The sequence below is a fragment of the Crocodylus porosus genome, unplaced genomic scaffold (genome assembly GCF_001723895.1).
Source record: "Crocodylus porosus isolate Cpor-Errol unplaced genomic scaffold, CroPor_comp1, whole genome shotgun sequence".
Classification (NCBI taxonomy): domain Eukaryota; kingdom Metazoa; phylum Chordata; order Crocodylia; family Crocodylidae; genus Crocodylus; species Crocodylus porosus.
The window spans coordinates 6985480-7012228 of record NW_017728921.1 but is presented as its reverse complement, the minus strand read 5'-3'; the positions used below and the strand labels follow the sequence as shown (position 1 = coordinate 7012228).

The following is a 26749-nucleotide window of genomic DNA, read 5'->3' as shown; positions in this document are numbered from 1 at the left end:
GTACATGTGTACATATTCACCAGAAGGCCAAAACGCACCTGGAAAAAACACAGCCTTCTCAGGCCCTAGTACCAGATCATGGAACAAAACTAACGCCTAATTAAAGGCCAGTCTAACTAATTAAAGACCATCACAAATCTCACCACTTCTCCTCCAAATGGAACCTGTGTTTTTTTTACTTTCTTTTCTCTATCGCACACAGAAAACCACGGCTGTATCTAAGAAACCAACCTACCAAAACAAAGTACATGGAAAAATGAGCATGGAAAACTGCAGTTGCAAAAAGATAAGGGATAACAAACCAAATCTGACAAATATTAGTCACTTTGTTTAATGCACTACTGAGTAAAGCTCTCAGGGCCACATAAGACGTACAAACATTCATTTTGTGTGCGCACACACGTGTGTATGTGTGTGCACGTGTGTAAATAAATGTCGCCTTTCTTACTCTTTGTTAAGCTACATTATCAAAAAGAGGTTTTAAATACAAGCTTACAAGATGTGTCAGAATTACTAAAGAGGTGAATTTATGAATGTATTCCTAACAAAACGCACTCTGGGAAGCTTTAATCTATGAATTGTGACAACCTTGGACGAAATGGATTTTTAATAGAATATAATGTAAACCGCCTGAGACATGGTGATAAGGATTTTTTTTTAAAAGTGTTGTAGAGAAAAGGCATGATGCACTTTGCATAAAAGAAGGAAAGGTCTTAAATTAAAATATTTTAATGAACACTCAATTTGCGTGAGGGATGGTGAGAAAGGGAGATGAAAAACTCATGATAAAGGATAATGCTGCACAGAGGAGGAGGAGAAAGATTAGAAAAATAAGTAAATTTGAAAGGGTTCTGAAAGATAACACCAGCTGAAAGGAATGAAAACTGGATTATGAATGTGCTGCAATCTAAAGCCATTGTTCTCCTTGCAGTCGATGTCTAACTCCAGGGTCCTTTGTGACTCTTATCAGAGCCAAGCATTGGGGAAAGTAAAAGCAGCTGAAGTATAAGCTGTGGAAACAGGCCTCTGAGTTAAGGGTACCCAAAAACAGTCATAGAAAAGTGAAGAGCACTGATCCTGCAAACTCTCACTTGCATGAGTAGCTCTCAGTTATCCAAGTAATTCCATTGAAATCAACATAAGTTCTGGCATGAATGAAACATGCAGCAGCATTGTCCCCTTTAATTGAAAAGGGATCAGTGCAAATATCATCACGCAGAAGAGTTTCCTCCTCACAGATGTGACTGTGCTTCCACTGATGCCAGTGCTCTCAGCTCTCTGGGCTGCTCCATCTTACCATGAGTGTCACAGCTAGGAAAAGGAGCGGCATAAAATTCAAAGCACCGACTTTCAAGACAGCAAGCTGGTTCCCTCAAAGGAGCAACTATTCTTCGAATAGTTGCAGTTTCTCCTTGTTTCACAACTGATGAGATGGGTCTTGCAACTCTTAACTGCTCCAGAAACTCCAGTTAACTTTAACAAAGTTACTTGGGTTCCTTAAGTGGAGCAGGACCACGCATGTATTGATTTAAATAAAGCAAGTCACAGAATCCTCCTATAAGCGTCCCAGTCTTCTAAAGAAACAGTGTGCCACCACATCCCAGCAAAAAAAAAAAAAAAAAACCCCAAACACCAATTAAAACAAAGATCAAAGTTAAATATTTACTCTAAACGCTACAATATTTGCAAATCTGGAACTGATCTTTCAGAAGTTTCTATTTGCATACATTAATTGCTCCAAAAACATTAAAACCAAATCTCACAAATGAAAGGGTCAAAGTATTAATTAACTTGAGATTCTTTGCCTTTTATATAATTTAACAGTTCAACACAAAGCACCGAAAAAAAAAAAAAAATTGGTGTTAATAAAAACTAAGTTACTGTGACAGGTGTAATTTCATGGATTAGTGAAACATGCACAAGGCAAAAAACATTCAGTGCTCTCTGTAATTTTCACTTAACTTAAAAAATAAAAACAGCAACTTCAGTTCAATTAAACAGGTTCCTGACTAGCAGAGATTTATATTAAGCTTTCTGTTAAGCTCCAAATTTGTCTTAACTGATGGCTTTCAATGTGGCTTTAAATGGAACATAGGTCACAGCTATTGTAATGGAAAACCTGAGCCTTAACATTTATTTGAGATCAGATATCGAGTAACCCTCTAGATTGCAAATCTCAGTTAACACAGAGAAAAGCTGCATGCATCGAGAATTCGCACTGTGACCGTCGGCACATGGCCATGAGAAGTGCAGTATGGCAGTCGTGGTTCCCCCCGTCCAATATTCTGCACTGACGCAGAACTTGTCTGTAGCCAAAGAAACATGCTGGGTTTCTTTAAAAGATTTGGAGTAAAAAGGAGTATTATTGAAAAAGACGTGAATCGGAAATGAAGCATACAGTCCCCAGATCTAAAGTTGAGTGCTCAGTGAAAAAGAATGATACCTTCTTATAAAGCATCGGCAGAAGCCAACTCCAAAGAAAAACTCATCGTGATACTCACGCCACAGCTCCAAAGCAACAGGTGGCTCTTCGACTTCTCACTAGCAGCTCTTTTCAGAAAAAGTCAAATGTTGGTGGGGTTTGGGGCTTTTTTTTTTTTTTTGGGGGGGGGGGGGTATTTTCCCTGCAGTTGTGAATAATGCAACACATGCAACAGTATACAGGTAACCCTTGACATTCGCAGGGGATACATTCTCATATCCCCTGCGAATGGCGACATCCATGAATAAGGCACTGCGTTCATGAATGCTGTCTGGGTGGAGGGGGGACATTTGCTCCGGCAGCAGTGGGAGTACGGTGACAGCAAGCGTGGAGCTCCTGAGGAGCTCCTTTAATTGCATTTAAGATGCGAGTTCGGCATTCGTGAATATTTGAAACCACAAATGCCGTGCCTGTGAATAACAAGGGTTTCCTGTACCATGGGTTTTTCTTGCTTCTGAACTGGCATGTGCATCAATTCCCCAAAGCTTCTATGTGCCACTGTGATTCTTTGGTTAACACTGGTCATGTCTACACGAGACACTGACTGTGCAGTAGTGTCATGTGGCATGAAGCATGGCACAAGGCTACTGCGCGGTAGTCATAAGCTACTGCACAGTCAAGTGTCACCTGGGCAGGGCACCCCGGGGGATGACAAAGTTCAATGGTCCCAAACTCCTGGAAGACCATTTTAGGCTGGATATAAGGAAAAACTTCTTTACCATCTGAGTCCCCAAGGCCTGGAATAAATTCCACCCTCAGAAGTGGTACAAGCACCTACTCCGGAAACTTTCAAGAAACATTTGGACGTTTATCTTGCTGGGATCCTTTGACCCCAGCTGACTTCCTGCCCCTTGGGTAGGGGCTGGACCCAATGATCTTGCAAGGTCCCTTCCAGCCCTAAAGTCCATAAAATCTATGAAACCTAAAAGGCGTGTGCTGACGCTACTGCGCAGTGACTCCAGTTACTGCACAGTCACTTAGTACTTGTGTATGCAAGTATTAAATGACTGCTCAGTAACTACTGCGCGGTCAGTGTCTCATGTAGACGTGGCCACTGACAGGTTGATACATGGCTTCTGAGCTAATCAGGACTGAATCCCACATAGGACCCCAGGCAAACAGGTTACAAATTTAAGTTTTGTCTTCCTTTTTTTTAACTAGACACAGGAAAGAAAGCGATGAAAAGAGAGGAGAGGAATTTAAGACAAGTGGGGTTATAAGAACTTTTTTTTACCTGAAGTTATGCACTAGAAAACTCAAGTTTTTATTTTTTCCAAATACATGAGAAACAAAATGTAAAGCTGGCTGAAAACAAAATCTGAAATCCAAACATTTGACAGTCATTTCCCTTGGTCTAAACAGGTATAGACATCTGCTTTAAAAGGGTCTTATGGGAAGCATGATGCAGGAGAAAGATTCCTGACTTTAAAAATTGACGCAAGTCTTACATCTCACTAAGTATAATACAATTACAGGCTAAAAGTAACTGCAGTGTATTCTAAGTGTTCAATAACTGCAGGATAACAGAAAGCAAGCGCTCATATTGGAAAACAAATTACTCTGACTAACAATTTAAATTTCTTATTACTTTTGATATAGTTTGCTAATGCACTGCTATAATAAATATATGTGGTATTCATAAGAAGTCTCAGACACCCCCAGGTGTTTTGCAGGGGTAATAAATAATATTTAATAGCTATTACTTTATAGCTTTTCAAATAAAAAAAAGAGGACACCATTGTCCTATATTGCCCTAAATTATTCCTAGTGCTTCTTCATTTTAATCTTCTTACTGTTGGCTCTTTTGCAGCAGACACTTCCCCAGCCCCCTGGAGGTACCTGACAGACACATCTGACTGCAGAAATCTTTGCTGAATCAAATGTAATTAGATCATTTACTTATGACGCAGAGAAACAAAATAAAATAAAGCTTCATAAGATAACAGAGTTATGATACAGCTTTCTAAGGAAGCTAAGGAGGATAAAATATGAAAAAGTAGCACCATTTATAAAAGGAGCATTTATATTTCTTCCTCACATTGCCACCAGGATGATATGCAACATAGTTTGGATGTCTTACCTGCTCTCTGCATTTGGATCATGATGTGCACAGATAACAGTAGCTGTGGTCCCTTCATTATCTATTTCTTCTTGTATCCCCCACTGGTCTGCATCACTGACTCTGATAGCCATTATCTTCACACCTGGCGCTGCCTTAATTCTGTTGGGAGACAAGAGTTTGGTTTACTTACAAAACACTGAGAAATAAATGCAGAGAGGTAAACAGGGGAAATAAAATAGGGGAGCTTTCTCCTTGCATCAATAAAAGACTGATATATGGGAACTGTAAGTTACTCTGCCTTAAAAAAAATAGAACTGGTCCAATTATTTTACAAGAGATGAAGCATGAGTTTCATTATGTGCAAAGCCAGTTAATTTTCAGCTTGAACAATGTGGAGCAAATAAGAGCACTTTCTGCTTCAGTGGCACCAGTTTGATATAAATGAAACAGATGTGACTAAGCATAAGTTGATTTAATTTGCTGCGTCTGTGTTGCACTTTAAAATTGAGAACCACAGCAACGTGGTATAAATAGACCCTCGTGTCTGTCAACCTTTGGAGTTAGGTGCTTCTAAACAAAAGGGAAACCTTCAGGGAGGAACATGCTCCAGTGGTCAAAGCTCACAGTACAGAGAAGGGATGCAGGGGAGGAACATGCAACTATCTGGGCATAGACACTGCACTGAGGAATGAAACCATTAGTTTCACTTAGATCTAGGAAAGATTGTATGCTACCTAGCGGCTTACAGGATTAAAAACATGTATGCATACACACTACGGGTGTGCAAAATGAGCCCTTTTCGATTCGTATTTGGCCCGAATCAGGGATAGTGATTCAATTCATTGATTCGAATCACTGTCCCCGATTCGATTAGGCTGAATCTGAATCTGAAGATTCAATGCAGTTTCGAAGAATCAGCGATTCAGCCATAGACACAGCTTGAAGTGCTTTTTCTGCATACCTCGAAGTACCAGATGCAGTTCGTGAATGCTGCAATGCTGGGGCACATGGAGCGCCCCACAGGAGCGCAGGGGGGCCCCCCACATGCTCTGTGGTGAACCCGGAAGTACTTCCGGTCCACTTCCGGTTCCAACGCCGAGCATGCAGAGGGCCCTCACTGCGACACCTGTCTTGGCAATCGGCCACGGAGGGACCCCAGCTGCCCCCCCACACTCAGGAGGCACCAGTTGCTGAGCTGGGGGAGCACTGGGGGCCCCTCTGCACACTCCCCAGCGGACCCGGAAGCGGACTAGAAGTGCTTCTGGTCCACTTCTGGGTCTGCAGCTGAATACACTGGGGAGCCCCCCACGTTCTTGTAAGACACTCCATGCACCCCAGCATTGCAACACTCATGAGCCGCCTGGTACCTCGAGGTATGTAGAAAAACATTTAAAACTGTGTCTATGACTGAATCATTGAATCTTTCCTAATCTCTCTGAATCCATTTGGAGAGTTCAATTCAATTTGGAGCAATTAAAGGGTCTCCTGATTCAATTCAGATTTGGAGATTCAGCCACTGAATTGGAGTGAATCTCTGCCGAATCGAATCGGGGATTGAAGCTTTGCACAGCCCTAATGCACACAGTCACACACACACACAGACCTGGCTATGACAACAAAAGCTGAATTTTATCAGCTACAGACTGGACTATAGATTCATCGTACTCCACACATAACAAGAGGGAGGGGAGGAGATAGGGGGTTTTTACCTGTCTATCTCCTTGGCTCATATAGAGTATGATAAATTTATAGTCCAGACTGCATTTGATAAATTTTTTTAGCCTTTTCTATCAGAGCCAAGAAAGGACCCTACGTAGCAGTGGAGTTCCACGCTGGAAAGAGGTTGCCAAAGAACTGAGAACAAACCTTGCTGTTGAAGCAGGGACTGCATTTCTACTGCTCACGTCCTGCAAAACAATCCTGGGATTTCCAGAGGAGTGCTGAAAATATGCTAGCAGTACAATTAGGCTGAAAGCTCTACTACAGAGCTGCGTGTGCCACTGCTGAGACTTAATTAATTAAAGCTAATGCCAAGAGGGACCTCTTAGTCTTATAGCAGAAGGAAATAGCTGTGCTGAGACTTGAAATGTTACTTAACAGTGAATTGTGATGGATTTGCCCCCTGATGCCTGGCAGTGCTGGCAGTACACTGAAAGCTATTTAAGATTCTCCTTTAAGTTCTAGCAGAGTTCACGATTTGGATCAAAGGGTCTTCAAGAGTCAGTGGCAGTGGTTTCCTTTTAGACAGCATTAACTCATTCTGCTTATAAGACACCCTTACCTTGCCCCTGCAACCTCTGACACGACTATTTGCTTCTCATGCTTTGCAGCTGACACTTAGGCTAGGGACAGAATTTTCACATAAACCAGTTTAAGTCATCAGAAACTATTTTAAACCTGTAACAGAACAGAAGCACAGTGCATATAAACCAGTTTCAAAATGGCTAAAACTAGTTTAAGATAAACCTGGTTGAATGTAGTATCAGACTTAACCGATGTGGGTCAAACCAGTTTATGAAACTTCTGGCCCAGACCCCTTCCTGGTTCAAGTTAAATCACAGGCCCCCCAGCATCCCAGCATGCTTTCAAGCCCTGGGCTGGGCTGTGCTGTCTGCTCCAGGGAGCAGGGCTGGCCCCGCCCCTCTGCTCCCTAGCTGGAGCAGTGAGGGTTGACTGACAAGGGGTGGGGAGAACAAGCCCCGCTGGGGATGCAGCCCAGTCTATGGGGCAGGGCAGGTTGCCCCACCCAGGTAAAACCCCAGTTGGGGTCTGGGGCCAGGGAAGGGGGTTAAGCACCCCTTCCCCCGCTCAAATTTACTGCTGGCTGCGACTATGGACTACAAATCCCAGAGGCACCTGGAAGCAGGAAGAGGAAGTGATGAGCAACCCTGCAGAGTCCTGCTGCTGTAATTCTGGACTGCAAATCCCAGACACCTTGGGGGCAGCAGGAAGAGGAAGTGGACATACAGCCAAAGAGTCATCTTCTAGCACCCCCTCCCCACCGGCCGGCTTTTGGCCTGAGCCACTGCAGGCATGTGGCTGCATTTCCTGGATCAAAGGTAAATGTCTGTTCACTTCTGTTTCAATTTAATCTGTGCAGCTTAGACTAACCTGCAAAGACTTAATTGATTCAGCCTTGGGCTTTTTGGCTGTCTGTACTTAGCCTCAGAGGTTGAAACAGCTTCTCATGGAGCAAAGATGCCTCTCTCTAATCCTTTGTGTATTTTTCTCTGTTTCAGAGGAATCCTAGTTTATTTTGTATTAATTATGCAGAGCCTGTTCCTTCCCTTAGGACTACATCAATGTACCCCCATAGACTTCAATTCAATGGTGTTCCTGCCTCCTCTTTTACACCTGGAGAAAGAATTAGTGAAACCGAGCCGAGAACAGATTTTTGCTTCCTCCAGAGCAAACCAAAATATAATTGTTTCAGACTGCCTGAAATAGACTATTACCTGACGATTTAACTTGTTACCCCTTTCTTTCTTTTTAAAGTTAGGGCTATTTCTGAATGAAATTCACAGTTGAAAACAAGAAGTTGAAGGGTTTCATGGGTTCATTAGAGGCAGGTCCTGTCAGACCAACCTAGTGGCCTTCTATGACCAGGTCACAAAATCCTTGGACGCCGGTGTCGTGGTAGACATAGTCTTTCTGGACTTTAGGAAGGCCTTCTATACTGTCTCTCACCCCATTCTCGTTAAAAATTTAGGAAATTGTGGTGTCAGTGCCTACACAGTCAGATGGGTTGCCAATTGGCTGGAGGGCTGCACCCAGAAAGTGGTGGTGGATGGGTCATTTTCAGCCTACAAGGATGTGGGCAGTGGGGTCCCCCAGGGCTCAGTCCTCAGGCCCACACTGTTCAACATCTTCATCAGCAACTTGGACGAGGGGGTGAAAAGCACCTTGTTCAAATTCACTGATGACACTAAGTGGGCATACTAGAAGGGAGGGACAGGCTGCAATTGGATCTGGACAGGTTACGGGGTGGGCAGATGAGAATAAGATGGGATTCAATACTGACAAAGTGCAGGATACTGCACCTAGGGAGAAAGAACCAGCACCATATCTACAGGCTGGGGAACTCCCTTCTCATCAGCACAGAGGCAGAAAAGGATCTTGAAGTCATTATAGACTCCAAGATGAACAGGGGCCGCCAATGTAGGGATGCCATCAGGAAGGCTAACCGCATCCTGTCATGCATCTATAGATGCATCAGAAGCAGCTCCAAGGAGGTGATCCTCCCCCTCTATGCGGCACTGGCCAGGCCGCAGCTGGAGTACTGCATCCAGTCCAGTCCTGGGCGCCGCACTGCAGGAGGGATGGGAACAACATGGAGAGGGTCCAAAGGAGCGTCACTTGCATAATCAGGAGGCAGCAGGGCAGGCCTTACAAGGAGAGGCTACGGGACCTGAACCTGTTCAGCCTCCACAAGAGAAGGCTGAGAGGGGATCTGGTGGCTGTCTATACACTTGCCAAGGGGGATTACCAGGCAATGGGAGAGTCCCTGAGCACTACTGGGAGTAACCAGGAATAACGGCCATAAGCTGACAGAGAGTAGATTCAGACTAGACATCAGGAGGCACTACTTCACAGTCAGGGTGGCTAGGATCTGGAACCAACTTCCAAGGGAAGTGGTGCTCACTCCTACCCTGGGGGTCTTCAAAAGGAGGCTAGATAGACACCTAGCCGGGGCCATTTGACCCCAGCATTCTTTCCTGCCCATGGCAGGGGGTCAGACTTGATGATCTGCTCAGGTCCCTTCCAGCCCTACCAACTATGAAACTATTCAGGAAAACACGACAAGATTTAAACTTTGCTCATTTTCTCTTTATTTTCCTACCTGCAATTGGGCTTTTCTTTTGTAAATTCCCCAAGAGAAGAGGCATGCACCAAGCAAAACTTGCCCAAAGCCTGGGTGCATTCAGTTGAGACCCATCTCTTACAAATACTGTTGATATGTAGCATTAACCCCTCATTTTGTTTTCTCCTTTTTGTAGCTTTCCCAAAGAGATTGTGTCCACAAGACTATGACACTCCCATCTGACTAAACCTGAACTGCTGTTGCCTACTTCTTTCAGTCAGGAGACTGTGCCACTTCCTTCTTTTGTATCTAAACAGATCTATGATACTATTTTTGATCATCTGGGCCACAGACAAGGCTTGCTGATGACTCTGTCTTGTTGGCTCACCATTTGTGTCTCCCTTAGGGTACTGTCCCTTAACGGGAGGCCTTCTGGTTTTTGGCAGTGCTGCTTTGTTGACTGCGACCGCAGATTTCACTTGCTGTCTTACAGGGTTAGCATCAGGTAAACATCCACTACTGTCTGTTTTCCCTTGTTGCAAATGTCTCAGAATGCTGCATTTCAGGAAACTCCCCAGTATAATCCCCTACAGTGCAACTGCTCTGATGGGCTGAGTCAAAATGTCATTCTGCATTTTTGGATGTCAGGGGAGCCAGGAAGGTTGGGAGAGGGAGGAAATTGAATTAGGTTTCTGACTTGGAAAAGCAAGACATTCAAATCACACTGGGCTATAAATGAATGTTCTGATCTTGTTTTTCCATCAGACAGTGACTCATTGCTTCAGTTCTACCCCAAGTTCTACAGACAAAGAAAACCTATCTGGGGGCTCTGAATATGAAGAACGAGCTATTCTTCTGAAAGTTGACACTACCACAAGACAGGATGGTTTCAGTGCTAGTCTACGATTTGGCAGATCTAATCCCTCTTCCCTCTTCCATTGCAGACTTCTTGTGTGACCTTGGGTAAGGGGCTTAAAGGCAGATCCAGTGGGAGTTTAGACACACAAACGCCTTTCAGGATCTGGCTCTTGGTCTTCTTGGTGTCCCTCAGTTTGCCACCCGTAAACCTGTCTCACAGGGGTGTTGCAAGGTTAAATGCTAGAGCTAGGGACAGAAGTGACACACAGATCAGTTTAACTGATCAGAAACTGGTTTAAACCTGTAACACAACTTTGGTGCATATAAACCAGTTTCAAAATGGCTGAAACTGGTTTAAAATACAGCTGGTTGAATGTAGTATCAGATTTAACTGATCTAGGTCAAACTGGTTTATGAAACTTCTGTTCTAGACCCCTTCCTGGTTCATGTTAAATCAGAGTCCCCCAGCATCCCAGCATGCTTTCCAGGCCTGGGCTGAGCTGGGCTGGGCTGTCTGCTCCAGAGAGCAGGACTGGCCCCACCCTTCTGAAGCAGTGAGGGCTGGCTCACTGGCCGCCCCCCAGGTTGGGGTCTGGGACCAGGGAGGGGGTGTTAAACTCCCCTTCCCCAGAGTACAGAGCTGTCCTGCCCCGTTAAAAACTTACTCCCGGCTGCGACTGTGGACTACAAATCCCAAAGGCACCTGGAAGCAGGAAGAGGAACTAATGAGCAACCCTGCAGAGTCCTGTTGCTGTGATTGTGGACTTCAAATCCCACAGACCTCAGAGGCAGCAGGAAGAGGAAGCAAACACATAGCCCATGCTAGCTCCATGCCAGATAGCCATGCTCTAGCACCACCTGGCTACTGGCCTGCACCACTGCAGGCGTGTGGCTGCATTTCCTGAATCAAAAGTGAATGTCTGTCCAGTTGTTTCTCAGTTTAATCTCTGCAGCTTAGACTAACCTGTAAAGGCTGAATTAATTCAGCTTTGGGGTTTTTGGCTGTCTCTACTTAGCTCTGAACTGGCTACAAAATGGCACTCCTGCTCCACTTGTGACACTGACCCTTACTAAGAAGTGACAGTTCTGAAAGAGTTTGTTCTGAACAACACAAAAAGGACCTTATTGAAACAGCTGCACTTACACTGGAATCATTCAAAATAATTCCACTGAAAATTTAAGTTAAATTCACTCTCATAAAATTCCTTCAATTTTGATAAGATACTATTTACTAATGGAAACACTTTTCTGATGAAACCTCTCTGACCTGTTTCAAAACCCACGAAGAGAGCCCTTAGAAAAAGTAGTCTACAATGTGCCTCCATCAAAATACAACCCACATGTGGCGCATTCAACATTCGCTATCTCCATCCTTTTCTTCACTGAATTTACTACTCACAAAAGGCACCAGAGCTCAAATGGGAGACTGCTCCAAGTGTATTGCAGCATTTACCCCGAGTGACTGATCACGGGAGTTAGCACATAAAAATCAGGTTACATATAGCCTGGGAGCACAAGTTAAAAGCAGCTGACCTTCCTGATTCCTTCTGCCCATGAGCTTAAAAACCAACAATTCAGAAGCAAATAGGAAACTTTCTGAAAACTTAAGTTTTGATTTGGGCTCACCTGTACCTCTTACTCTGCCTGACAAAAATTAGAAGAGAGCAATGGAAACAATGGCAGAGGCCAGACGGATAAAAGAGTGAGAGCTGCTCAATGCACATCACAGACTGCTGGTACATTCAGGCATTTAAAAGGGACCTTTCCTGATATGTGTGAGCCCATAAGGGGACAAAGGGAATATCATACATGCTCAGATTGTTAAAAAACAGTATAACAACTTCACAGAAGTGCCAGTGAGATGGGACATGCTGGAGACCTGGGCCAAACTTCTGTGCAGATTCTTCCCTAGGAATGAACCTGGTGCTCTCCTGTAAGGTTGTTCCTTTCCAGCTATACACATGCTAAACACAGTTTATATGGTAGCCACATGACAGCCTTGACTGTGCTTTTTCTCTGACCAGCGCCTCTTCCACGTATCCTGCCAGGCCAGGCTCCACTGAACAGAGGGGGAAAGCAGAGGCATCTGACCCCATCCATAGACGCACACTGGTAAGAAAATATTTTACAGTGCAATCTTCCCCCAGGAATATGTCACCCCTGTTTGAATTCAGCGGCTCTAAACCTTTTCTCGCCGCTCTCACAGCAACAAAAGCAGAGGAGATTACTGAGGCTGGGAGAGATGACTCTAGGACTGAGAGTGGGATTTAAACCAAAAGGAAGTGGTACAACAACTTCTACTGTGCCCCATTCAATTGACTGAAAGCATTTGAGAAGTGGATCCCTGCTTGAAATGGATCCCTGCTTGAAATTCACCCTGACTAGCACATCGAGCAGATATAATTGGGATGTAAAATCTTGACAAAAAGAAATTCAAAATAGAAACGGAATGAAAAGATATTTAGAAAATAAAACAGGAAAGTGCTTGGAGCAGATGGGACATGCTTAAAATGATGAGAAAGGAAAGTTTCTAAAATAGCGCCGAAAAAAACCATCAGTTCTTCCCCCTGCTATTAAACAGAAAGGAAAAACCTCCCTCTGAATTGACTTCACCCTTGGTCACGTCATAATAATAATGGCTAGAATCATAACCTTCTGATGGAGCAGAAAGGACTTTACAAACATTAATGAACTCTGCCTTGCAATGCCCCCTTTTGCCCCAGTAAAGAAAGAATTATCCCCAGCTCACCAATGAGGAGTCAGAGCCATAGGGAGGTTGAGCAACTCGCCTAAAATTACTCTGGGAGTCCTAGGCAGAAAAAGAATTAGAAATCATATATCCTGATTCCCACTCCTATGCTTCTGCCGCCTTCTCCTCCAAGACTAAACCAGATCACAGAAATGTTAATCGTGAGCCCTTACAGAGCACTTTACGTGTTCAAAGAACTGTACAAATACAAACTAATTAATTCTCAACTATGCCCTTGGGTGGCGAGTTTATATTTACAATATATGCATTTTAAAATGTGTTAAACCCCAAACAGAGTATTAAAATAATAATTGGATTCCAACATGAGCCAGACAATACGACATGGGAGTTTGGGACTGACTGACTGAGCACAGCTATCAGAGGTCATCTGCATGCAGTTTGTACATGCAAAACACTAAAGATATACTACACTGTTATTATGACTATTTTTATAATAAATACAGCAGTCACAGGCCTCAATCAGGACGGGGATTTGATTGTGCTGGGCACTATACACACTCCTGGTAAAGAGAGTTGCTTGCTGAGGAGCAATCCAGACTAACAAGACAAAGAACGGAAGTATTCATAACACCAGGGTTAATGCAAAAGGGCAACCAAAGGAAATTAAGTCCAAAATCATGGAGGAAATCAGTGGCAGAGATAGGAACTGAACCAAGATCTCTAGAGCAACAGTAGTTCAGGGACTCTGGTACAAAATCAACCTGGCTTCTCTGTAATAGGGACTAACTGATACAAGGTGGTATGTCCTGCAGTGCCGAGGTACAACAGACTGAGTCCATGGTTCTGCGAATGTCTTCATACTAGTGCTATTTATCTACAGAGCAGAGGTGGTGCTAAGTCCCTTCTACATGTACTGAGCACACTCAGCTTATGGTGGGTATTGAGATGCTCTGTAACCCACAGGATCAGGCCCTGACCCTAAGAAACCATTTCATTTTTAAGTTATAATGGCCTTGCTGCAGACTACCCCGATTATCACCGAAAATGGTAATACGACAGCGATTCTCAGCCAGGGTGCCACAAGATCCTTTGAAGGGTATCGCACAATATTAGCGCTGTTAGGTGCATAAACACCTACACGTGATTCACAGGATGAAGCACAGAGATTTCAAATAAGAATCCATAGTCTCAAAACCAGTCTGACCTATTGTGGTCTTTCTGAGTTCTTTGCAAGAGAAAAAACGTCTCTACTATTTTTCTGTATTCAAAAATAAGTGAAAGCTAAGAGATGGCCTTTTCTGCAGGGTCCTTTGAGCCTAATGAGAGATGCCTTGCGCCTAAAAAGGTTGAGAAACCACTGGTCCATGTTAAATTTCAGTGTAAATACAATGATTATTCTAAATCTACACAGAAGCAATACAAGCAAGAAAGACTATGATGGTAGAAGCACAAATAGCCTGCTCCCTAAGTACATAAGTTAAAAACAGGCAGCCTACAAAGTCAAGAAGAAAGATAAAGATAGATGGTAGACAGATGGCAATGTGGAACAGAGGGCGACTGCAATGCATTGAACAAACCCCCAAGGAATAGGATCTGAGTAAGGACATCAAGAAGAAAAAAAAAAACCTTAACATGATCTTGAGCTATTCCCCGTGGAAACAGGTGTTACCAGCAAAATAAGACAACAGCGGATGATGGGACAAAAGCAGATGTTTGCCCTTAGGGATAAAGAGCGATCAGTAATTAAAGACAGAGACAGCAGCTTGCAGAGAGAACTGGGGTTTTACCTGAAGTTGTAGCATTGCACCTCATCCGCGCCAAAAAACAATTCCACTTGCCTTCCCCCTCCCTCATGGAAATATCCTTTCTGTATCTCCACTTTACACCTCCACCCTGTCCCATGTTCCAACTGCATCTGTAAACACCTTCCTCCTTCCTGCTCACCTCCACTTGGTTCTGCATCTGCTATTTTTGTGACCTTTTGTTCCTGTGTTTTTTAACCCTGTCAAGCACAGGCAAGACAGTTTGCACAAAAGCAGCTGTTACCGTCTTGCACAAGGATTTCTCTGGTCTAAATCAATAAAGGTAATGCTAAAACAGTCGGCAGAAAGGGAAGAGGAAAAAAGGTGCCAGCCAACCATATGCACGACAAGAACAAAATCGCTCTGTCAATGTGGTGGCTGATACCTGAAAAGAGGCCAATGGATCATGGACTTGTAAAACTGTTTGCAGAACGTATCGAGAACAGGATGCTAAAGGAGAACAATGCAATTATCAGTCTTGTACACAAAGAGGTAAAGCTATCAACCGGGTTTTGTTTTTTTTTCAGCCCACCAAATGTTTCAAAATATGCTAAGCATTAAAGCTCGCCAGCATATTGGCTTTTGAATAATGAAAAGAGTAAACAGGATTTTAATTTGGATTCTGGCAGGGAAGTACTTTCCACGTGATAAATTAACTATTAGAGCAGACAAATTAGTACAGCTTGCCTTTGAGTATGATGGCTTATGGTTCTAAGGCGGCTTTAAAAGACCTAAGATCAAAATAGGGCAGGCTGAAAAATCTTGAATATTTTATCAGAATTCCTCCACTGGAAGTGAAAAAAAAAATGGAGTCATCTTGAGGGCTGGTCAAAACACACAGGCCCCCCCCTTTTTTTTTTAAATAACAAAATACAGGGGATTTCCTCCACCCCCACCTGTATCTATTGTTTTTAATTATTCCTAAATGTTTAAGGAAAGTCCTCAGCTACTGTAAATTACCAAAAGCTTCGTCAGCTTCAATGGATTTTCTTGACAGCTTTAATATCAGAGCTTTATTTTACTTTTCTGAATCACCTGTGCATAGGAAATAGTAAAGGGAGACTGAGAGGCAAAATGAGAGAAGGTGTCACCCCCTTGGGTATCTTCTTGGTATCCCAGAAGCATTACAGCCAGGTTATTAGGCTGCATTTGCAGAAGTAAGAGAGAGCCCATGAAAATGCTTTAAAACATTCGAACACTACCTTGCAATGCTTCCAAGTAGGGCTGTTCAACATTTTTTCAGAAAGCAGTTCTCTACTGGAAAATACCAGTTCAATTAAAATTGGGACATTTCATTTGGACCGATTTTGTCGGTATTTGATGGGAAACAAGAGGGGAAAAAATCCATTTTTAATGTTCAAGTGAGGGTCGACCTTAAAATATGAAGTTGAAATGAAACATTTCAACCTTGTTGAAATAAAACGTTTCAATCTTAACTCAAAAAACTGCTTCAAATGCAGTAATTCAAAATATTCTGCTCGTAAAATTCTGAGATTCTCACTTCTGATTCCAATTCTTTTCAAGACAAAAATCGAAATCTTGATGTGACGTATTGAATAGAAATGCTGTTTTTCAGCCAGCTCTATTTCCAAACCAGAGAGGTAGACAAAGGAGAAATCAGCCAAGACCAGTGAAACACAACCTGAATAACTTGATGGTAGAACCACTAACTTTTATTTGTGAATATTCCTATCTAAAAGCTGAACCTTTTGCACTGGTTTATTAAAAAAAGACAGAAGAAAAAATAATCAGAAATTTAACTCATGCAGCTTTTTGCAATGGGCAACATTTATATTCCACTGACAAGTCTGTTTTTAAAACTACATTTACAATGGAATATACTACTATAAAATGGAAGCAAGACGATTGTCTCTACAACGGGAAGACGGGTTATAGTCCATGGGCTCACCCCATCGCCTGAGTCACTTCACCTACTTGGGTCTTGGTTCAAAAGGGGGATAATAAAGTTTACTCAACTTTCGAAGATTCTTTAAACTCCATGAAGAAATGGAGACCGTGTCCATTTGCTCAGTTGAAAGCTGATGCTGGGTTTCAACGTATTTTCACGGGTTTCCAAAGGGTCTAAGGATGGTGGATCAGAGTCATTCAGCAATTGACATCTTCTTAGCACTAAATGCCAACACTCTATCCACCAGGAGACATGGTTGGGCTTTTGACATACAAATTACTGTCCTCACACTATGAATAAAGGTGGATTTGGACTGTCCTGCAAGCTCTTACCTATACTGCGCTCCTGACAGCAGGAGCTCTCCTCTCAGCTACACCACCAGCTTTGTACTCACGTTGCCTCCTCAACTCCTGAACTACACCCTCCTAAGGGAGAGAAGGATCAGCCCCTGGGCTTTTGCCTGCCACGCAGCTAGCGATTTACAAACGAACGATTCCTAGTTTGGTATTTCACATGTTCAAAGTACTATACAAACAGTAAGTAATTATTGCTACTGTAGAGAAATTATGAGTCAAATGAAGCCAGTAAGCTCAGTCCCCTATCTTAAATCCTGCTTGTGCAAATAATTCATAACATTCTTCATGTTCAACACTGATTCTTCTCTAGTTACCATGAATATGTCTAGGGAACAAGTTCATGGCTTTGCCTTCATTTAAGGAGAGCCAGAGAGAGATTTTATTTTTCCTCCATGTATACAAATACAAATAGGTTGCTTATCGTTAGTAAAAAAAAAAATAAATTATCAATGCCTGCTCCTATTGTCCTCTGAAGCATCTCAAAGACTTCAAGTATATGACCTCTCACTTCTTTTCTCCAACAAAACAGGCTATGGTGTGATTTCTCTGGATAAAGAAGAGCTAAATGCTGAAGAAGCTGTGTACATCACAAGCCCACAGGCCAAAAAAAGAAAAAGAAAATCAAAGCCTGCAATCTCTTCAGCCTTTCTCTGAAGGATCTGAAATGTCTGGTCTACATCCTTTACCTTGAAACTAATGCAATGATACAATGCCACACTAAATGAAACTGTTCCTTAAAGACTAGAAGTACAAGAGGGTGATGTGTTATCAACTCGGAAAGTATCCAACGTATTTGAAGAGGAGGTTGCTATAATCATGAAGAAAACACAGCTTTGAAAACCACAATGAAAATATCAGTCAGACATAGGTTTCTTCATGTAAAGACAAAGATGGTTACAGGTTTCCTTTTATCAAAGAGCTACCCTTTAGAAATATCCCCTAAAAAAAAATCAAAAAAAATCTTACTTTTACAGCCCGAACATGCTTCTGTTCTTGTAAAAAACTGAAAAAACTAATTAAAAAGGTCTTTCTCTAAAGTTGCTGACCATTACAGAGCTGCACATGTCACAAAGGAGGTAGATTGTTAGTTATACTTGACAGAGCTAACCGTTTTCTTTTGCCATGCATGCGTACAGCAGGGAAGGGACCGGTTTGCGTGTCTGCAGCTCTTGCGGCACAGACTGGTCTTCTGCCCTTCAGTTCGGTTCTTCACCACTTGCACAAGGGTAACATTTGATTCCCAGACTCAAATAACAGGTATCTGCTATCAGGGCTCATAATGTAATAAAATATGACTTATTATTTTATATCATAGCCCAGCGCATAACTTCACGCATATACACTTTTCGGAAACTGCATGTAACAACAATGACAACAGCAACTACAACAACAATAATACCTACCTCTTATCTGGACTGTGGTAGTGTGGAAGGGATGTTGTAGCCATGATGGTCCACGAAATATGCACAAGACGGGTGTGTCTACATGAGACGCTTTACTGTGCAGTATATCTACTACGCGGTAAAGCATCAGTATGTACCCGTGCATTACTGTCCAGTAATGCAGGCTGTGTCATTTTCTACTACCTGTAAACACAGGCAGATTTACCGCACAGTAGCTACTGTGCTGTAGCACAAGGGTAGACAGCAAACTGGGAGCAATCCCCCTCCTGCCACCAGGCCCCAGCTCCGAGATTGGAGCCAGGGCTGGGATACTGTCCCCTGCACTGGCAGCAGGCAGCTGCTGGTCCCCGGCTCTGAGATCACAGCAGGAGATGGGACGCTGCACAGGGAGAGCACTAGAGAAGGGGTACTGGGGTCAGGCCTGGGCCCCAGGGAGAGCTGTCCCACCTCCCGGGCAGCTGTCTTCCAGCCCTGCATCTCTACCCTGGGCAGCCGTCTGCTGCCCAATCCCCACTCCGAGATCGGTATAGGGCCTGGGGCATCATCCCCTGCCCCAGCAGCAGGTGGCTGCTGGGCCCTGGCTCCTAGTATTTTACTGAACAGAAAGCTTTCTGTGGCAGGGATGGGCAATTAATAGCACATGTAGACACACCCAGCAAGGATATTTTTGATGGGTGATATATTTTATTGGACCAATACAATTTTAGACAAGCTTTTTGAGCATATTCTTAGCTCTTATCTAGCCTTTTTTACCAGTAGAGATCAAAACACACTTTACAAAAGTGGGTCAGAAATAATTAGTGTCATTTTAAACACAGGGAACTACGGCACGAGGGAGGAAGTGATTTTACCCAAGATCTCCCAAAAATGAAGTAGCAGAGACAGGAACTGACCCTCTGTCCACAGTGCCACACTGGGAAGCACAGCTTAATGTTCATGTAGCACTGGGCAAAATGCGGCCCAGAGGCTGGATGTGGCCCGACAGGCCATTCTATCCGGCCCATGGGGCCCCTAAAAATTTAGAAAATTAATATTAATCTGCCCTGGACTGCCTGTCATTCAGCCCTCGATGGCTTGCTGTAACTCAGTAAGCGGCCCTCTGCCCAAAATAACTTCCTGCCCCAATGTAGCACCTTAAAAGGCTATTCCAAAATTGTTACAATTGGTTTGGGATAATTTAGAATCTGCATCTTCTAGTATAGTACAAAGATACCTTCCCATCTTCAGGTTGTAGTACAAACTCAAATTTGCTCACTGATACAGCCCATCTGTAGGTATGACTGTAGGCTAGAAACTGAAAGAGAGAAGGTGCAGGCTAAAACGAAAGAGGTTGTTAAAACTATATGGATCTATAATATATAAAAGTTAGAGAACATATTTGAAAAGGGAATCTGAATGCAACTTTACTGCTACTTACAGATGTGTAAGTGTGGAAATTTCAAAACTCTAGCAACAGAACATGGTTGATGTGGATTACCCCTGTGTTGACTAGAGGAGGTTGGCAAATGCCTTTGTGTTTGCTGTATTAATCTGACTGTTTACAGACTAACTCAGAGAGCCCACTCAAAACACAATGCAATACCAGAGCATCCTGTTAAGCAGCTTCTGGGGCAAAAAAAAAAAAAAAAAAAAAAGCAGATGAGATCAACCAATACAGGCAGCCTTTAGAACAAAGACTGTTTTCAAACTGCAGTAGAACCACAGACGGATACATTAGAAAGTAAAGGGACAGATCTTAAAGTGCCAAATTCTTCTTGGTTTCTAGGGGCATTTGGCACTTGTATACATTTTTAAAAATCTGGCCTTTAGTGCTTAATGAATTGCCTGCTTCAGGTGGTCTTTTAGCAAATGTTTCATGCATTTTACATCACTGTTCAGTATACTGCATTAAAATGCAAAAAGGAAGTGTTGTTAACTGGCAGCAATAATGATACTGTTTGATATCTAAGGAGAGAAAGAGAAAACTTTGAGCACCTGGGCAGGAATTTTCATAGAACGGATGGCATGGCAAAACATGGCCCGCAGGCCAGTTCCGGCCCAACAAGGGATTATATCCAGCCTGCAGAGGATCCCTTGGCCCTGCCCAGCCCAGGCGTGGCACATGCAGCCAGTCCCGCCACCCCGGGAATGCAGCACGGCAGGGGCTGGACTCAGCTCCCTGGCAGCCCTGGCAGCTGCAACAGCTCCTTCCAGTTCCCGCTGCCAGTGTCACCACCAGACCAGCTCTGCTGCCCAGGATCCCAGCACGTCCAGCCCACAGCCACCGCCAGGGGCACCAGAAAGAGCAGGCAGGCCGGCTCTCTGTGAAGACTGACCAGGACCCAACCCAGGCCACAACAGCTCACCAAAACTCAAGTGGCCCTCCAGCCCAAATAACTGCCCACCCCTGCCATAGAAGTTATCTGGAGAAAGAGTAAAACAAGAGAAAACTGGGTGAGGTGCAGCACAGCAGTGAAAACCCTGATACTTTTTAAGGGGTACAAGCAGTTTGTCTGACCCAACTATTGCTGTTATCAAATTATGTTATAGGACTTTATGTTGTTTAATCAAAGAAAAAACAGGGACCACAAAATATGCACCATTAACTGGGTTGCAGACATTGCTAGTAATGACATTTCGCCTGTACTGTCAAAAAATGTACATTCTTTATATATCCTTGTCACATGTAGCAGCCATCTTACTGCATTTGCCAATCAATCATATCAGTGTGCCCCTTCACCTTGAGGAGTTGGTGCGAAGAAGGTGAATAAACTGAGCTCAGGAAGTAATCTCCCTCTCTCTCAACAAGATGGAATTCAACATCCAATAAAGCTCCAGACCTGGATTTTTTCTGAAAAGACGGCACCATATATTACCCCCCAAAAAGAGGATATTTTCTGCTCCTAGGGCAAACCTTAGCAAGCGCTATGACTATGTGGTCTGTACTGCACACACCGGGGAGATGAATCAAGTGATCACCTAGCGGGCAAGTAATCTATGATTTCCAATGGGAACCAGCTCTCTGGCTGCAATAGCCTTGGGTTGCAGACAACCTTCCGAACAGTCTTCTCAGCAAACAAACACTTCACAGCAAATTGTATCCACCTACATTGTCACCCACGTTGGATAAGGCCCAGATAAGCTCACTACAAAACCACCACCTTTGGTTAATCACCCAGTGATCCCTGATCTCTGAACGCTTCACACGGAGCCTCCCCATCAGTTGCTTCTGGGACCCCAAAGACCCCAAAGAACTGTTGCAGACGACATGACTGCCTGCCCTCTAAGCCCTCTTTCTCATCAGGGTTGCTGAGATGCTCAAGCCCTGAGGGGAGGATCTCTTCAAGCAAGCCTTCTCAACCCCAGCACCACTTAGACAGTTTCTCTCCTGCAGAAACCGAGCGCAAGCCCTGCTCTTTCCACTCTTCCCCGGTTTTTTCTAGCAAAGCAGGATTCCTGCTCCTGAAAGCAGTTGCCCGACTAAAAGATCCACCTTGCACGGAGAAAGAGGTCAAAACCATTCCGCCCTCTGCGGCTGCCAACTCAAGGCCCAGCATCATCTGCGAATGCTTAATCCAGCCCTGCAAAACTGTCGCGAAAATTTACCAGCCCTGGCACAAAAGCTGCTTGCCGTTCACCATGACGTTTGATGATAATGCAAGAAACTAATGACATTTTACTTGCCTGTCAAAAGAAATTACTCACCCAGGGCAACGGGAACTTTGTAAGGTTGCTCTAATCCTTGCAGTGCTTTTAAGATGAAGCTCTAGCGTTCGCTGCTGTATGCTTACAGGGCTGAGGGCAAGCAGGACAAGCCCTGGTTTCACAACGGACTCAAACATGATACAGTACATAAGGAGCTAGGTAAGGCAAGAGCCTGATGAAAGGTGCCTGATGAGCCCTGTCTGTCGTCTAAGTAAAAATGTAGCAATTTCAGGGAACCAAATCCATTCCCACTTTCCCAGTCTCAAATGAAGACCTGGGTGCTGTTAACTGGGTGGGTTGTGATTAAATAATTCAGATATTTGGAAATGGGCAGAGTCAGGTGATGATTATACCTGTCTACATCCTGGAAAATGTTGAATATTGAGCAAGGCTGGGGACTCCAAAGGGATTTTTTTTTGGACCATATGCACACACCCAAGAACTAATGTACACACACGTCCCAAACACTTATTCCAGCCAGAGAAGGCAGTGAGCAGAACAGAGCAACATGGGATAGGTTCAAACGATTCAGAAACTCATGGACAGTAACCGCATGACTCTGAGATGCAAAGCCCTTATTTATCACAAGTAACCGCCATGTCGAGAAAGGGAAGACTGCAGAATCAGCCAACTGATGCTTGCTGAGACTTTGAAGCCCTCAAAAGAAAATGACTGCTGTTATTCAAGGTGATCATACATACGCCACTCGTGTGCAGGACGGGTTCAGTCTGGTATTATCCCTTTGGCTTTGTTTCTATTATCAGCCGTCTTCCTCAAATTCCCCTTCTTATCATCAAAAATAAAATATCTGATGTCTCCCTTTCCTGTGCCAAATCCCCCATCCATTTACTTATCGCTCTGGTTTTCTCTAAAGTATTGCACTTTCCCCTGCTCCGCAGACAGATTTCTAGTGGCCATTAAGTGAGGAGCACGGCCTGCTTGTTAATATGAGTCACTTCCACAATTTGAGAGCAGCGGACCTTCACGCATTACCAATTTTTATAATGCACTATTGAAAACTCGTTCTTACAGTCTAACAAAACGAGGCTGCGATATCTCTTAGGGCTTTTGGAAACTAGAGTCAGGCAAATCATAAGTCGTACAATCATTAGCTCATGGTGCTAATAACACCAAGGTTGCAGGTTTGATTCCTGGTTGGATTACATGATCTCTTGAGGTCCCTTCCAGCCTTACTTCTCTATGAAAAGACTACTCTATTTTAGGACTAGGAATATACAGGTGCACCCGTTCTGCACTACTAGGATTTCAGTTCCATTTGGCATCTCTGTTTCCTCTGTCATGGTATAAGCGCCTTCCATTTCCTTGATCAACCTTTGTGTTTCACCTTCTGCACCTCTTCAGCAGATCGGTTAAAAAGCAACTTTGCAAAATACCACAAACAAAAAGCAAGGAAAAACACCCAAGAGATTTAATTAAGGTGACACATTTTTAGACACTAACTACACGACAAATAGTTTAGAATCTCAGAGTATACGCTGTACTTAAGGTAATAAACACTTTCAAATACAGGTTTTCACTCGTGGGGGAAAGCATGGGTGACTCAACCCTCGCTAAAGAGGGTACGACAACCCTTTATAATATATTCAGATGTTTCCAGCAAAAGCAGCTCACAGTAAGACATTGTGTCCCACTGAGCGTTAAGCACTTTCATTCCTATTCTACAGGCTGCTTTTTCAATTCTAACCAGTCCCTAACCCTGTTAGTCATGAATTGCAATTAATGAGCCTTGTTTAGAGGAAGTGAATACTGAAATTGTTCTGAGATACAGGGTGTCTAACCACAAAAAAGACCAGCTAATTCAACAAGGGTTTCTGTACTGCTTATGGGGTATTCCCTATCTTCAATAAAGGAATTCAACTGTAAAGTCATTTTAACAAGGGGCATCACAGTGCACTCAACTCAGAGGTGCCAAGTGATGATCACAGCTTGGCACCTAGGGACAAAATAATCTTCATATGCATGGGGGATTCTTAACATCTTCTAGTAAATTTAGAGCAAGTAAAAAAAAATGGAAATGACTACATGAATAGAGATAAGGGTGATTTTCTACCACAATGCCCAACTTGAAATATATATATATATTACACACACACACACTTATTTATCTCCCCCTCTGAGTTCATTAAATGAAGCAACATTGACCTAAGGATAAAGTAGTTGAGACTGGTGGGAGGATTCCCACTTGGTTCCAGTCATAAGCCTGGAATGGAAAGAAGATTTTCCCCTTCAGATTTTTCCTTTCCCAGGGCTCTAAGGAAGACAACCCCAACAGCAGACTCTCTCCTCAACTTAGAGGTAGGACAGCTCACCACTTTTGCATATGATAACAGTGAGAAGATACATCCCTAAACCAAAATACGGACAAAATACGGCCCGCGGGCTGGGCCCACCCAACCCGCGGGGACCCTAAATAATTTAGAAAATTAATATTTCTCTGCTCCTGGCTGCCTATCAAAGATGACAGGAGCCAGGGACAGTAGGACCCAGGGTGAGCTGGAAAGAGCCAGCACCAAGGCTGGCCCCCGCCCCCGCCACCCAGAACCTTCTGCTTGCCCTGGCTTTTACTGTTTGCCTGCACGCATGCTCCAGCACCACGTGGTGCCAAGCTACATCGCCAGACCGCAGGAGCACAGTCCCGCACCGGTATCCCGGGGCCAGGAACAGAAGGGGGTGGGTGGGTGTGTGTGTGTGTATATACACGCGTCCAGTGAGGGAGGCACAGAGTGAGTGTGTGTGCGCAGTGAGACAGAAAGAGACAGAGTGTGTTCATAGGGCAAGTCCCACAAGCATACACCCCGCCATGCACACAGACTCCCACACCCACATGCCCTCTCACACCACCCCAGCCACACTCCCCTGCACACAGCCCCCCACAAACTGCATACCCACCCACACCCCACATAACCACGTTCTCTCACCCCACACACACACCCGCTATCCCCCACAAAACCCCCACACACCCACACCCTCCCCACACCCCACATACCCACAGCTCCCCACAAATCTATACCTGCCCCCTCATGCCCTCTACCCCCACAATATACAAAAGTAAGGTTTCATTTTAAGCTATTGTGCAGTCACCTCTATGTACACTACAAAAATATATGTAAATTAGGACAAAAATATTTTTTTAAATCAAATTAATGAATGTTGTAGATGTTTGATTTTTAGAATATAATTTGATATTTTTCTGGTTCTGAGATGCCAAAACCCCTTGCTGAAAGGAGTACTCCTGGGGGCAAGGGGAGAGACTTCTGGTGGCAAAGGTTGGGGGTTAGGAGGTGGGACTTCTGGTCCCAAGGTGGTGACCAGGGGGTGGGGCACCTGTCAGGGGGCAGGGCTACCCATGTAGCTATCAACAGCTTGCCAAAACTCAGTAAGCAGCCCTCCACCCAAAATAATTACCCGCCCCAGCCCTAAGCTAATCCACAAGTCCAGTCCTGGCACACCTCATTGGTAAATGGATTGTCCAGCTCAGCCAAAATCTAAGATTTCAGCAATATTTATTTTTCATACTAAATGGGGGAAAAAAGCCCAAATTTCAAAATGTTTTACCCAAGAACCTCCAACGCAGCACTTCAGTGGCAAATGTTTCATTAATTTCAAAAAGTTTTATTTCAATGTGGATCTTCCTGTATAAAATATATTTTTAAATAAGCTATTCCAAAATGGAAAAGTGATTATTTTTTTAACAAAGACAATGACATTTTACCTTATCTAAATATTTTTCCAAATGAAAGTTTTGTTTAAAAAAATTAGGAAACTGCAAAAATTCCCACTTTTGTCAAAAATGCCATTTTCTAATAAAGAATGTTGGCCTTTTTTTCTCTATAAAGCTCTACTGGATCGCTATAGGCATCCTACTTATTTTATACCCCCTAAATCCCTCTGGCCACAGAAATGGAACCTCCGTTTTTACAAGTAAGCCTCTAGCTTTCTCCACTACAGCAATGACCTTCAGACATATCCTGTGCAATGGCCACCCAAAGAGCTTTCATTTCCTTCCTCTATCTGATCTCTTCAAAGACTGGCAATCAGACCTACTTTCAGCAATTTTCCAAGGGAGCATCAAGATTAACAATCATTCTCTTCCAGTGTGGTTCTGCCTTCAGGAAAACAAGCACATGTCCTGCCTACTCTTGCAGCCACAAGACCTAGGGAAACCCCCATAGTCCCTTTCATTGTGAAGGCAGTCTATTGGGCATTAAAAACCATCAAAGACCATCAAAAACCCTGAGGCTGAACCGATTCATTCTTTGCAGGTTAGTCTAAGATGCAGAGATTAAACTAAGAAACAACTGGAAAGGCATTCACGTTTGATTCAAGAAGGGCAGCCACATGCCTGCAGTGGCTCAGGCCAGAGGCTGGGGGGTACATGTAGCCAGCATGGGCTGGCTGTGTGTTTGCTTCTTCTTCCTGCTGCCCCCAAGGTCTCTGGGATTTGCAGTCCACAACCACAGCATCAGGACTCTGGAGAGTTGCTCATCACCTCCTCTTCCTGCTTCCAGGTGTCTCTGGGATTTGTCTTCCACACTCACAGCCAGCTGTAAGTTTTTAGCAGGGCAGAACAGCAGTGTACACAGGGGGAAAGGAAACATAACCACTCTCCCAGGCCCCAGACCACAGCCAGGTCTGTTGGCAGTGGGGTAGTCCCTGCCTCC

General features: G+C 43.8%; 1 protein-coding gene across 1 annotated transcript in view; it reads right to left on the bottom strand.

Moving 5' to 3' along the window:
- TMEM132B (transmembrane protein 132B) overlaps nt 1-26749 on the bottom strand; it is a 334288-nt gene that overhangs the window by 203752 nt on the left and 103787 nt on the right. Inside the window, exon 3 of the mRNA XM_019539385.1 lies at nt 4563-4703. Coding sequence (XP_019394930.1) covers nt 4563-4703 — 141 coding nt within the window. The remainder of the gene's footprint in view (nt 1-4562; nt 4704-26749) is intronic.